The sequence below is a fragment of the Amblyomma maculatum genome, chromosome 4 (assembly GCF_055883805.1).
Source record: "Amblyomma maculatum isolate TAMU_Amacu chromosome 4, ASM5588380v1, whole genome shotgun sequence".
NCBI lineage: Eukaryota > Metazoa > Arthropoda > Arachnida > Ixodida > Ixodidae > Amblyomma > Amblyomma maculatum.
In genome coordinates, this window is record NC_139347.1 from 110,322,285 (window position 1) to 110,335,700 (window position 13,416).

Consider the following 13,416-nt stretch of genomic DNA (forward strand, 5'->3'; position numbering starts at 1 on the left):
AACAGCAAGATGATGGCCAGACATACATCAAATTTACAAAAATAGACAAGTAGCAAAGAGCATGGAACAATACACACTGCAAGTGCAAACACAAGAAAAACAAATAAACGAAAATGCCGGCACCAATGATTTTAACAATAAAATGGAAGCTGTCGATTAGAATGCGAACAAAATGGAACCCATTATTTTAGTCCTGCAAAAAAAACAAGTTGGCAAAAACATTTGATGATACCCTTTTGGTGACAGGTAGGATCAAACTCCTGCCGGTTTAATAAGTTTAGCAGCGAGGGTAGCGTGTAAGATAAAGATTGTTGATCATAACATGTTCTAGGTGTGGGCACAAGCCACATTTCTTTATATCTGGTCTGACGATCGCTTGCGTTCACCTGTAATTTTGCAAGACGAATTGCATAATCCCTGTGAAACTTAACAAAATCTTTATAACTTAGCATCAAGTTCTTGCACTGAATCCGAAATATTAGAGTTTCTTTATTGGTATGTAATGAATAACTGTGTCAAAAGCCTTCTGGAGGCCTATAAATATTACTACGGCTAATTCATTATTATGGAGTGTTTAATTTATATGTGGCGGTAACTGTAATACTACTGACGATGTAGAGCTACCTGTTCTGAATGCTTGCTCATATTCCGTTAAAATGTTATTTATGCTCAGGCAGTCTTTATTTTGAATAGAACCAGCCTTTTCAAGCACGTTATTATTCAGAGCCTGTACAGAAATTGGCCGATAGCTTCCAGGGTCAATAACATCGCCACATTTGTGCAAACAGGAGATACTTTTCTCATTTTTAAGATTTCAGAGTATATACCAAGCTTCATATATCCCAATATTTGGGAGGGGAACGCGAAATCAAATATTTTCAGCCTGTAAAATAAAGGACTGCTGGATTCGAACGGACCGGAAAACGTGATTATCCGCACCTCTCTCTTTCACAGGCGTATGATCGGGTCCAGATAGGTAAGCAGCGCATAAAGAAGGTCAACGTCATCTTTTAAAACCTTAACAGTAACGTCATCGTGTCAGCCGCCTTGTTAATATTCAGATCAGCTAAGGCAACTTGTACTGTAGTATCGTCTATCGTTTTAAGATAAAATGTGCTGCGTAATAATGGGTATTTATTATCACATATTCGTGACGCATACAGTCAACTAGAGTTGGTCCGAGGTCAGTGAAATATGTAATATAGACATCAGTTAGTTTGGTGTCAATTCGGTCAGGAGCAATATGCTTTTTCCCACGTGCAGTAATAACATCACTAATAATATTCCGCACCATTTCTATGATTACATTGAGCATTATGGATCAATAGTGTGCTGAACTATTTTTTCATCTTCCGAATCACAGCGACAAGAGAATTGCTGGAGCAGCGAAACTGCTGCAAATAATACGTATTTTATTTTTATTTTTTTTTTCCGCTCGCCATACCAAGCGTCTTTATGTTAAGTAGCATTTAGTATCGCCTTTATCATCTATGGACACAGCGGCTTCGCATACTTGCGATGAATTTATATTGGGCATTCAGAAATGACAGTGTAGAGTGTATTAACAGATTTATCACATTTGGTGCTATTGCCATATTTAGTATATCAGAGAAATTGTCTTAATTTACTCACGAAGCAGAGAAAATTTATTCAACCTTTAGGTGGATGTGATTTATTGATTCTTACGTTTGCATTTTGAGTTGCAAATGCGAAGACAGCAGGGTGGTTTCTTAGGATCATATTGTATACATCTGCGACGATATTAGTATGATTGCATAGAATATGGTCGATGGTGGTGGCTGAAATCGTTGTAACTTTCACAGGTTCAGAGATTTTATCCTTATAGGTATATGATTCCAATTAGAGAGAGCAATCGGTATTTAGGTCTCCATAAGGGTCCACATTATTGTCCAGGTATAATCATTGCAGAATTGTAGTTTCCGCCGCTCAAACTGGGAAGAATGATCTCCATAATGCTATACAAAATTCTAACTTTGAACTTGGTGGTCGGCTGACTACACTTGTGACAGATTATTATTAGGCATCGAATAATTTATTTTGGTTAAAATTGCAATAATTCTACGAGGAATGCGCCGTTCTTGCCGTGCACCATGAGGCTGTATGATTTCAATTTTTATATTTATGTTCCCGCAGTACTGAACACAGCACTCTTCAAAGTGCAAATATCTCACCTTTTTGGAGCTTGTGTTGCAAAATGTAGCGCGTTATGGGGCTGTTGCCGTTGTATGGTGTCTGCCACTGCAGAGTCGCCGAACGACTTGTGTAATTAGTCACCGCAACCCCTGTCGGACTGTCGGGTGGTTCTGCATGAAACAAATTCTCTAGACTTTGGTAGGCAAGGTCGTAAGCATGAATAAATAAAATGAATTTTTAAGAAATGCCGATAATCATTTTGTACAGGTTTCACTGACCGCCACACTATGAAAATCACAACTGAAACCAATTAAATTCAAGCATGTTTCGTTTCTCGCACACTACATGAGCGCCTTCAAAAAATTCAACAGTGATACAGCGTCATCCGTCGACGCAGATGGTCGTATCTGAGCTCATCAGAAGCAACGAAACCTTTAAGACACACTGGACCATCTTTTCAACTCTTGTGTTAGGGCCACTCTTAAAATTACGTAGTTCTGATTGCAGGCACCTCGTAGCAAGGGCACGAGCCTGCGTTGCCTGCGTGCCTAGCCTGCCTCCATAATGTAGTCAGAGTGCGTCATTAGATACCTGTGAACAATTTACGAGAATGCGTGTGCGCGCGTTTGTGTGCGTGTGTGTATGTGTACTTGACCACGCAAGTTAAATCTACTACAGAAGGCGGTAGATTCCTGGATCGCTTAGTGTTATCATTTTCTTGCATATTTTCTTCGTCTACTTGCATAAGGAAGTTCGAAATGTGAGCACCCGGTGCAGAGTTTATGCATGAAATTTTCTAACCACTGCTGTCGGTGACCCTGAGGTTACGTCAAACCAGCAGTTAAAGTAATGAAACCTAATGAAGTAATGAAGGTACGTGAATAACTCGTGTAGTATCTGTTTAGAATTATGTGACAAAAATCATGAAACAATAAAGGGTAGACGGTATTACCCAACACGTAAGCATTTTACAATTTCATTCTATATTATAAGGTTGCTTTTGGTTTGATTCCACCAGACACTGCACAAACCCGTCCAAAAGCTGGAATGAGAAACACGAACAAGCAACAATAATATCGCCGCGAACCACCGTAAATATATTTTGTTGCTCTCACCAAATACTGGCATAGCCTTACATATTTTTTAGTTATACCAATGAGAAGGATATATTGCTTTTTGTTCTGGCTCGGTGTTGCCGGGGCTTGGCTTGTTACTTCGTTTGTAAAGCAAGATATGCACAGAGATTTACAAGGGGTGATGGCAGCCACTACGTGGGAATCCATATTGTTCTCGAATGTTTTAGCCGCCCTAGCAGCTCTATCTAGATGTTTATTCGGCGACTTTAAATTGGGGTCTCCCAAATTCAAAGGGCGTTCATAGTCCAGCGACCACCGAGCACTCTTGCAGCTATCTTCTCAAACGAGTTCATTACTTCTTTGCGGACATTACTAACACTAATAAAGAGCTGCTTTCAGTGCTGCACCTGCTTTTCTTCTTGCCTTCGGCAGCGTTACCACCGCGAGACAATAGCGCTATTATTACGTTGCTCAATTGCTTTGTATCGTCTGACGTGCAGTGGTTAAAAAAACGCATTCAGTAATATACGTATATTGCGCCTTTAGAGAGTTAAATTTAGGCTGTATTTGTGTGTCCTTCAATCATGATTTCAAGTTTTCTCTTAGAGATGTATGTAGTCCCAATAACTGTCTCTGTGTCAAAACTGAATTTTTAAAAACTCGCGCCGAGGTTCTGAATTATGAGGTCTACTAATACCAAATATTACGAACACTTAACACCCATGCTTTTCACATGCAAATGGAGTGTTTTAGTAATAGGCAGAGACGCTATGCTATTCTTTCATACATGTACGACCAGAAAAGGGCGCATTTGGAAGGTGCTTTTGAAAGTTTGCTTTATTTCTATATTCTGAGAGAGTTTAGATCCTTACAAATTTTCTGACAGTCTATAGAGCCTCAGTGAAAGTACACAAACGAAGTACGGTAAAGAAAACACAATATTTATGCATTATACACAGGAAAACTTATAATGCGAAATTGATGCAACTATCTCCTTTAAAACTTCACAACTCTATCAAATTTTATACCCAATAAACACTTAGTTTACTCTATATATGCAGCGACGCAACGCGTGCGCTCGATGCTAGCAATTACTGGGCAACATTACAAGCGAAGAAGAAGAGGAAGTACTCTTCCTGGGCATCCTTCGATGCGTCACTATACTGTACTGCCAAAAAGTACCGCACTCCTACGTTTCCCGGTGAAGGGAAGAATCGCGGAGTGTTCTGTTCCCGCTGACTCTTCATGGAATGACCAAAGTACTTCAATATTTGCACTACCCGTTTAAAATCCCAGGAAGATGCCGCTTTTTGCTGCATAAGAAGAGGTCTTACGACACTGCATGAAAAACAGCGATGTCAAAACTGGCAAAATACCAGAACCCTCCCGTCTAGATCCATAGCATTGACCAATGTTCCAGGAGGCTTTATATTTCTACATATGCTGTATTTCTTCTGCTTTTTTGAGCTAAGAGGTACCTCTATATTTGAAGGCTGGTTGATCAGTCTTTAGGCCTTCTCTCCCAAGCCTGACCAAAAAAAGTAAAAAATCTGACAATGATGCAACGTTGAACCAATATGATGTCTTCGTCGACTTAAGTATTTTGATTTTATTTAATGACAGCGCAGTTTCAAAACTGCTGTCGATGTGAGAATAAACCCCAAAAATGCTAACCAGAGATTGGGACTTTCCTTTGCATAAAAAAAAAGAGAAAAGCGCGTGAAACTAAACGGTCCTACATTTCTTGAAGCTTTCTTTTCTTTCCTTTGAACAATCAATGCTCACAGGATATAGAAAACAAAATATTTCTTGATGAAAGACATGGCGAGTACTGACAATATACTCCAGTGTCTTTTTTTTTTTAAGATTAGTAAATTGAAAAAAATTTTTGTATGCAACGTTACGGCACATTTTATTGTTATTCACGTGACTGATAAACCTAACGTTGTATTTACACGAAGTGATATACGTTTAATAGCCCGCTCCTCTGATGCGCTTTCCCTGTAGAAGTAGGTGTTATCTGACTTCTTGGCTCGAAAAAAATTTACCTTGGCAAACGAGACCTTCCCTCAGTTCATCTACCAGCTAAAGTTGTCTGATAATTGTCTGATAACACTAACTTCCATAATTTAACAACCAACGGGGGCATATATTACAATAATGCACCACTTTAACACTAATATTTCAGCACATTAAAATTGAAATATCAGCTGAGATTTCTTGTAAGCTTGCCCCATCGGTCAATCCAAACGACCACTTGGAAAAAGCAAAACTGAATATATCCCTGCATATCATTCATATAACAGAATATTTCCTCACTGTTTCTGAATTGTATTATTATTTTCTGACGTAATCATTTGTTTGGATTTCAATATAATAAGTGGCGTCGTTATTACACCTGATGATGTCAGCAAGACTGTATTCTTTTTTGAAAAAGAATCAAGAACCGGTCACGCAAAAATTCAATTCTTAGACGAAGCACTCATTTTTCCTGGATTAAAACGCCCGCACAGATTCAAAGATTTTATTGCGCACTCAACAGCTGGTTGATATGTCACCTTCATCTTGTGAAAGCAATCAACAAAAATCCAACAAAAGAAAAAAATCTTCAAGAGCGCGTACATTAGGAAATAAGAGAAAACCAAAATGAAATGAGTGTGGATTTTAAATGCTTTCATTTATGCAGCTAATATTGTCGGATTACACTTAAACACGTGTGATAAAGCGTAGCAGAAAGAACGACGAGAAGGAATCGAAGAAGGAAAGTGAAGGCTTTCAACAAAATTGCATTTCGCTCTAGAGAAATCAATGTGGTCATAGACACGGCGACGCATCGGCGTGAATTTCGTAAAATGCACTATTCATAGAAAGCGGCACAAGGTCAGTTGATGATCCTCCGCCGGCCGCATTTAAATGGAAACGAAGCGTGCTTTCCCGCTTTGGTTGTCTCTAACAGGGTGCGGCAACGTTCCTCTAAAGATGGCTACTGAAACCAACTCACGGGCTCCACGCCCACACCTATCTCGAGGTAATGGACGCGATTGATTACGCGTCTGCTCAACCAGCTTCGATTCCCGTTTGTCGAGCCAGCCAAGCTGGAAGCAGGAAAGCAAAAAAAGAAGAATCGCAAGCACAATTTCCCGGATGGGTCCCGTGCGTGTTCAAGTATTGCACGAGGGGCGGGATTGTTCTGAATACGGCCTCCTTGATGTGTTTGCTTATCTGGCGTTCTGCATGGGTTAAGGTATACGAAGGGCGGACATGTACTCCGCGATATCTAAGAACGTCGTGCTGCACAAACGGGTATCTGGTTAGCAACAGCCATTGTGCGCTGCACGTCACCGGCAGGCTGCCAGAGATCGACTTGCCTTCAGAGTTTATAGGTAACCCTGTCATGCCCTTTCGCTTGAACGTTCACTCATTGTTATGCAAAGTATAATAACTAAATCCAGTCACCAGCGTTACGTACATTTGGCTTTGGGTAATATATTCCCAAGCCATTATACTCTTGTGTTCTTGATGATACTTTATGCTCGACATCAAAACACATCCTGCTCCGCAACGAGTTTTATTCCTTTTTGGTGAATATATGATTCTAGCAATTAAAGAAATCCCAGTCGAAAAAAACTACAGAACTTTGCCAAAAATACGACAAAATATCCTGTAGTTCTATCGTAACCATCAGATTTTTCTGAAGTTCTGTAGTACTGTTCTGTTGTTCTGTAGTTTTTCTGTAGTATATTTCTGCTGTCTTTAATTCTGTAGCACTTTTCTGTTGTAACTACAGAAAAATTCTGTTGTCACAACAGGTTTTTCGTAAAAAACCGCACAGAAATTTTGTCGTAACATCAGAAAATTCTCTGTAGTTTTTTTTTTCTTTTCGTCTGCATGGTTTCAGATTGGTTTCTTCGTACATGAAATTAGATGCTGGTACTTACGCATGGGCTTCCTGCTTGACTCAAAATCACTCAATCACTGGCGTCAGTAACTGCAACGCTTTCGCGCTTCGTCCGTTCTCTTTTTATTTCATCAGTGACTCATTTAACACAATAGTGAATTGCGGTAGTGAAGATCTCCTGAGACTTTAGCTGATTAAGCCCCCTGACGTTAAAATACTGACGTTTTTTTCTCGGCACGTACGTTTATTGCTTTCAACGTTTGTTTCCTTCTTGCCGATATTTTCATGCTAATGTTTTCATTCATTACTCAAGCACGATATTCAACCGTTTTTGTATCTCAGCAGAGTAGGTTCTCGGAGTAGAATTTCAACGTCAGACACTTATTTTTGTCGCGCTGCGCAGCTTTCTAACACAGAAGTTAAGATCGAGGAGCACATAAGTCGCCTTGCCTAGGAACAAAGGAAAAGAGGCCAGAAGGTTTTGACACATGCTGTCTGTACAGGCTGTTTATATTTCGAAGCCTGTTGTGCTTGTTATTGGTCCTTGTAGTTTGCTGAAAATGGCCTAAAACATTTCCTACCATCGCTGATTTATTCAGAGGCCGATATATTAAAATAGACCATTTCACGTGTACTGATACTAATAATTTAAGTAAAAACGTGTAATGTAATAAATAAGCGTAACGCAATGATTGCAATAAGTTAGAAAAACGGGCAACCTAGATCTCGGCGCTAACATTAAATTTGAAGGGAGCATTAAAAGCATCTTAATTTCATTGAAGAAATCGTTAAAGGGAGCCATGCAATTTACAAACCGCGAGCTCTTTTCGCCGTACGAGCAGTTATATAGACACAAAAATATCCGAAAATAGCAGGCATAATCAAGACATGGAACAAAGCTAGGACCAAACAAAAGTGCAACCACAAAGAGCCAAAACAACCTCGCACACCTCTTTTATGAGACTACTTCCGGTGCAGTAGCCAACAATGTGGCAATGAATCAACAGCCAATTATGAATAAATCCTCAAATATAAAACAATAAAAAATATGAAAGCTATACTCGAGCTTAAAACTATAGTTACCGTAATGCACAATGCTGTGGCTGCACTCGTTCATTGCCTTGGGCAGAAATAAAGAAGCATGCAATGGCCACACATTTCCTTCCTTCGTTCAGTAAAGGCTACGAATATTTGAATTCATATAGAGTTTCTTATTGTTTTTTGGACACGGGAGTAACTGAGCGCGGATAGCTACGCAACTCATAAAGAACATGTAATTCGATCTTCAATTCCGGCTGCTTTACGGACTTGCGGGCCTCTCATGGTGCGAATTAGCTTTTCTCTCCGATTTCACCTAGGATAATGAGAAATGGCATCTTATGTACCGCAGTCGCACATCACCGAAAAATAAATAAGGCGCCGAAAAATAATAAAGAACAGGCAATTTTCTTTCCTGCGAGAGCTGTTTTAAAATGCGCTTCGATGGAACATAAAAGAACAATAATCAATACGGGGAAATAACGCCCAAATAGTTCCCGCAATCTTAAACTCTCTTGACCTGTTTATGGGGTAGGGCAGGGGCGCTACATTACTTAAACCGTTGTACCTTTTTTTTTTTGCAAGTTATTTTACGACTGGCGGCGTGTAACACCCCCGAAGAATATTCCTGGCTACGCCGTTGATAGACTGTGGACGACGGTACGTAAGCTTCGCTACACGATATATTATTTATGTTCAATTCACCCCAACTAACTGTGCCTGCAAAATCTAAAGCGTTACAGCCCATTTCGTGAGAAGGCAATCATGTTTTTCACCAATCACATACAGTGAAGAACCGACTACGTGACTCACACCTGACGTTCGCAAATTACAGATACATAACAATGGCGAGATGGCCATATTACATCTAAGGGTAATTGTTCTTGCTGGAGGCAGCTACGTACGGCTTTACGCATGAACGGGTTTTGCCCTCTTTAGAATGCGATGGGCCAGGCGGACCAAATGCCAAAACGAGCAGAGGCAATAGAACGTTGCGAGAACGCCCTTTCCACGTAGCGCAGAATGGAAACCTAGTCCTCAACTCCGCTTCCTTCCGATTGGCATTCTGCCTGCCCCAGACTACTGCATATTTTTTACATCTTTGATGCTTTTACCCTTGAAAATTGTTTTCGCAATTTAAATAATTTTTTTTTCTCATTCCGTCAAGCTAGCTCTAGACTTTTTTTGCAATCTGTCCATTCTCCGTACAGTCGTTGCCTCGTCAATGTGCTGGGGCGAAGAATATCGACTCGATGGACATCGATCCAGCAGCCAGACAGTATACGCCCTGCACATTTTGAAGGATGTTTGCGGGTGATGGCATGTAAGTGCTAAAAATATATTAAAAAAATGTAGCTGAGAGAGGACAAGTTAAAGCTAGGGAAAAAAATTATTATTAAATTGGGCTTTTCTTTCAATTTTTTTTTATAATGCCACTGTCGGTAAAAGAAAGCTCGACATCAAGGCCAAGATTTAAATTGGTCACTATTCGTGTTCTGTCTACAGCTTTGGAATTGATAATGGCGAAATACGTTGTTAGAGGTACGCCAAAGCACTGACCTTCGGCTAACCTGATGGTGTGCAGTGACATGAACATATTCTACCCACGGCACGGCAAGCAGTTTTTGAAAGCATAAAGTGCCTCTGCCTTGAATCCTCCCAAACGGTTTTTAATATAGTAATCAAGCTGTGCTCTTTTGCCAAGCGTTAACATAATAGCTGCAAAGATTTCATACACAAACAAGTTTAAAAAATAAACAACTAAGACATGATCTTCATTTCTTAAGTGTAGCAAATGTTAGCAATTTCTACCGAAGATGAATACATTGCTGTAAATATGAATACTTGTTTTTTTAACCGTAAATGATCTAGAAGAACCTCAGACTAGTCAAGATAACAGCATTTTATTCCGTTTTGTGCTCTTGATTGAACTTATGATTTATTGTCAAAGGCCATCGTAACCTGGAAAAAGATTAAATATTTTGTAGACTGCTCGTTCATGTTTCCGTACAACCACTGGCCTGTATACGACCTGACCTGTTTTCGTACGAACCTGTATACGACGCTGGCGGTAACAAAGGACGCTCCACGTCCACCGCTATGGTTGAGGGTGGCGCTGGTGAACACTCTCAAGGTTCGTATACAGACAACATAAATACCCAAGCAAGTAGCAGGCGGGACAGCGGCCGATGTAGCTCAGTTGGAAGAGCACCGGACGCGATATTCGGAGGTCGTGGGTTCGGTTCCCACCATCGTCACGTTGTTTTTTCTTCTACTTTGTGTTTAATTATCTTTCCCCTAAACAGATTACATTACTAATTTCTGTGATTATCCAAGTAAAAATTTAAAAATAAAGACATAAAGTACCATCCCCAACGCTTTCCTTGGCCTCGCCGACTGTTGGCTTCTTTCCTTCACATATATATATATATATGGTTGGTTGGTTGGTTTGTGGGGTTTAACGTCCCAAAGCGACTAAGGCTATGAGAGACGCCGTAGTGGAGGACTCCGGAAATTTCGACCACCTGGGGTTCTTTAACGTGCACTGACATCGCACAGCACACGGACGCCACTCCGTTTCGCCTCCATATATATATATATATATATATATATATATATATATATATATATATATATATATATATATATACATAGCATAAGTAAATAGACGTACTTGGTTGCTAGAGGTTACATATAAGTGAAAAATTTCTTCATACTGTTCCAAGTTTATTTAGAGTCGACGTTTCGGCAGGAGCCCTGCCTTTCTCAAGGGGATTTCTCAAGGGGGGGGGGGGGGCTTGAGAAAGGCAGGGCTCCTGCCGAAACGTCGACTCCAAATAAACGAAATAAACTTGGAAACAGTATGAAGCAATTTTTCACTTATATATATATATATGTGTGTGTGTGTGTGTGTGTGTGTGTGTGTGTGTGTGTGTGTGTGTGTGTGTGTGTGTGTGTGTGTGTGTGTGTGTGTGTGTGTGTGTGTGTGTGTGTGTGTGTGTGTGTGTGTGTGTGTGTGTGTGTGTGTGTGTGTGTGTGTGTGTGTGTGTGTGTGTGTGTGTGTGTGTGTGTGTGTGTGTGTGTGTGTGTGTGTGTGTGTGTGTGTGTGTGTGTGTGTGTGTGTGTGTGTGTGTGTGTGTGTGTGTGTGTGTGTGTGTGTGTGTGTGTGTGTGTGTGTGTGTGTGTGTGTGTGTGTGTGTGTGTGTGTGTGTGTGTGTGTGTGTGTGTGTGTGTGTGTGTGTGTGTGTGTGTGTGTGTGTGTGTGTGTGTGTGTGTGTGTGTGTGTGTGTGTGTGTGTGTGTGTGTGTGTGTGTGTGTGTGTGTGTGTGTACGTGGATCAAGACTGCATGAGGTTGTAATTAACATGACAGTGATCTCTACAAATCTGTAGATGATATCGCTGACCTTGGACGATCACCTGGAAGTGGGTTGTGTCTTCTCCGTACGTATTCCTCGCCTTGCAAGTGTACACTCCAGAATCTTCACGCGTTGCTTGAGGAATCTTGAGTTCCGAGTGATATCCCTCGCCAGATTTTTCTTCCTTCGTTTGATACCTGAAACGGCATTCAAGGTGTCGCCTTAAGAGCACCGTTACTGGCGAAAACATCTGAAAGTAAACCTAATTAAGAAAAACGTTGCTATGTTCAAGATGAAGGAAGCAAGAAATTCCATTTCAAACAACGGCAAAGTCATTAAAACATTTCTCTCAATTTTAAAATATTTCACATAAAATCTCTCTATGAGCACCATATTATACATGTTATAAAATTACGCATTTAAAACAGGGAAATATTCCGCAGAGGAAAACAATAGCGGAAGGAATCCTTATGATTTTATAATTATTGGTTCTTTTCAAGAGATATACGACACTATAGCCTATATATGAGGCCTGATAAGAAAGAAACTGATTTTTCGCCTTCAGTGTGGGCTGAGAAGTATAGGCCACTCGACTACGTAGCCGAAAGACCCGGTTCTATCTTAGCAGCGTCAGAACTCCATATGGCCGTTTACTGTGCTTTGTCAGGGCACCCTACAGAACACGGGGTGATCGAAATTATTCGTAGTCTTTCGCTATTGCGTCCGTCTTAGCCTGTGTCACTTTGAGACATCAAAATTAAATTTTCATCATGACAACGACCCTTTGTCTTGCAAGCAGCACTCGAAAAAATATGAAAGTCATGCTCTATTCAATATCTAATAAGCACTTCAAGGCTGAAATAATCTTTGCAATGCTCCCAGTCGAATTTCTTGTCTGGGGTCATGAAAAGCGTCATCACTTTGTGGTTGCTTTCGGTGTACATTCCTGCCGTTCTTTTCCATTCAGTAAGACGCCACTAGCTCATGCAGAATCAATGCTATCCATTGTCTTGGGTTACCTGTGACATCATGACGTGTCCAAGGGGCTTTCGCATTTAGAGAGCCTGTTACGTTTCTATTTTATGTAGAGAGTAGGATCCTATAATGTCCTTGATTTAAAGAGTTAATGCATTTAGGCTGCTAGACCGCCTTCAGAGGATAATGGGGGAATGATTGGTTCATTGATTTAACCAGTTTCGTTTAAAACGAAGCTCTATTACTCTCTGACAAGATGCCTTCAGGAATAAACGCTCCCAAGTATATCGTATATGCCGGTCTAGAGGACAATTTTCTTTAATTTGCTCACGAATGAGAACACAAGTTTTGTGGTTAATCCGCAAACATTATTGCCAAGTGAGTTACCTTTCAGCGTTGAGGGACTTTTGATTTTTCTCCCACGAGTAATAAGTCGGTGTATCACCGACAGCAAGGCACTGAGCTCGATAGTCTTCACCTTTCTTTAGCAGGAAGCTCCGGTGCTTGACCTCAAATCGTGGTGGAACTGGACATGAAATAAGCGAAAATATTATTTTATCTCTACAGGCTCATCCAAGTTGACACTCGAGCACATGCTTGTTTTATTGGCAGAATATTCCTACATATATAGTGAGTGAAATCGGTGTGGTTGTAAAACTATCTTAAATCCGCGAGCCAAAAGGAAGGCATTACTTAGCCATCCACTAAAAAAAAATATTCATGATTAAGAAAGATATCTTGTTATACATTATGTCTCGTGCGCAGTGCGATCGCTTCAAAATCAGAATCAATCCGATAAACTTCCAATTGCGCAGAAAAATATTTCTGCAAATGTTTTACGTTTCACTTCTATAATACTTTTATTTACCGATACTCTTTTGCTTGCTTCGTGCATGCGTAACAGTTTTTGTTCACGAT

The 13,416-nt window shown here is 40.3% G+C and overlaps 1 protein-coding gene across 1 annotated transcript in view; it reads right to left on the minus strand.

The window, feature by feature from the left end:
- LOC146191940 (cell adhesion molecule Dscam1-like) overlaps positions 1-13,416 on the minus strand; it is a 135,966-nt gene that overhangs the window by 26,084 nt on the left and 96,466 nt on the right. Inside the window, exons 15-17 of the mRNA XM_084600405.1 lie at positions 12,886-13,024; positions 11,572-11,720; positions 2,193-2,324 (exon numbers count right to left, since the gene is read on the minus strand). Of these exons, the coding sequence (XP_084456531.1) occupies positions 2,193-2,324; positions 11,572-11,720; positions 12,886-13,024 (420 nt within the window). The remainder of the gene's footprint in view (positions 1-2,192; positions 2,325-11,571; positions 11,721-12,885; positions 13,025-13,416) is intronic.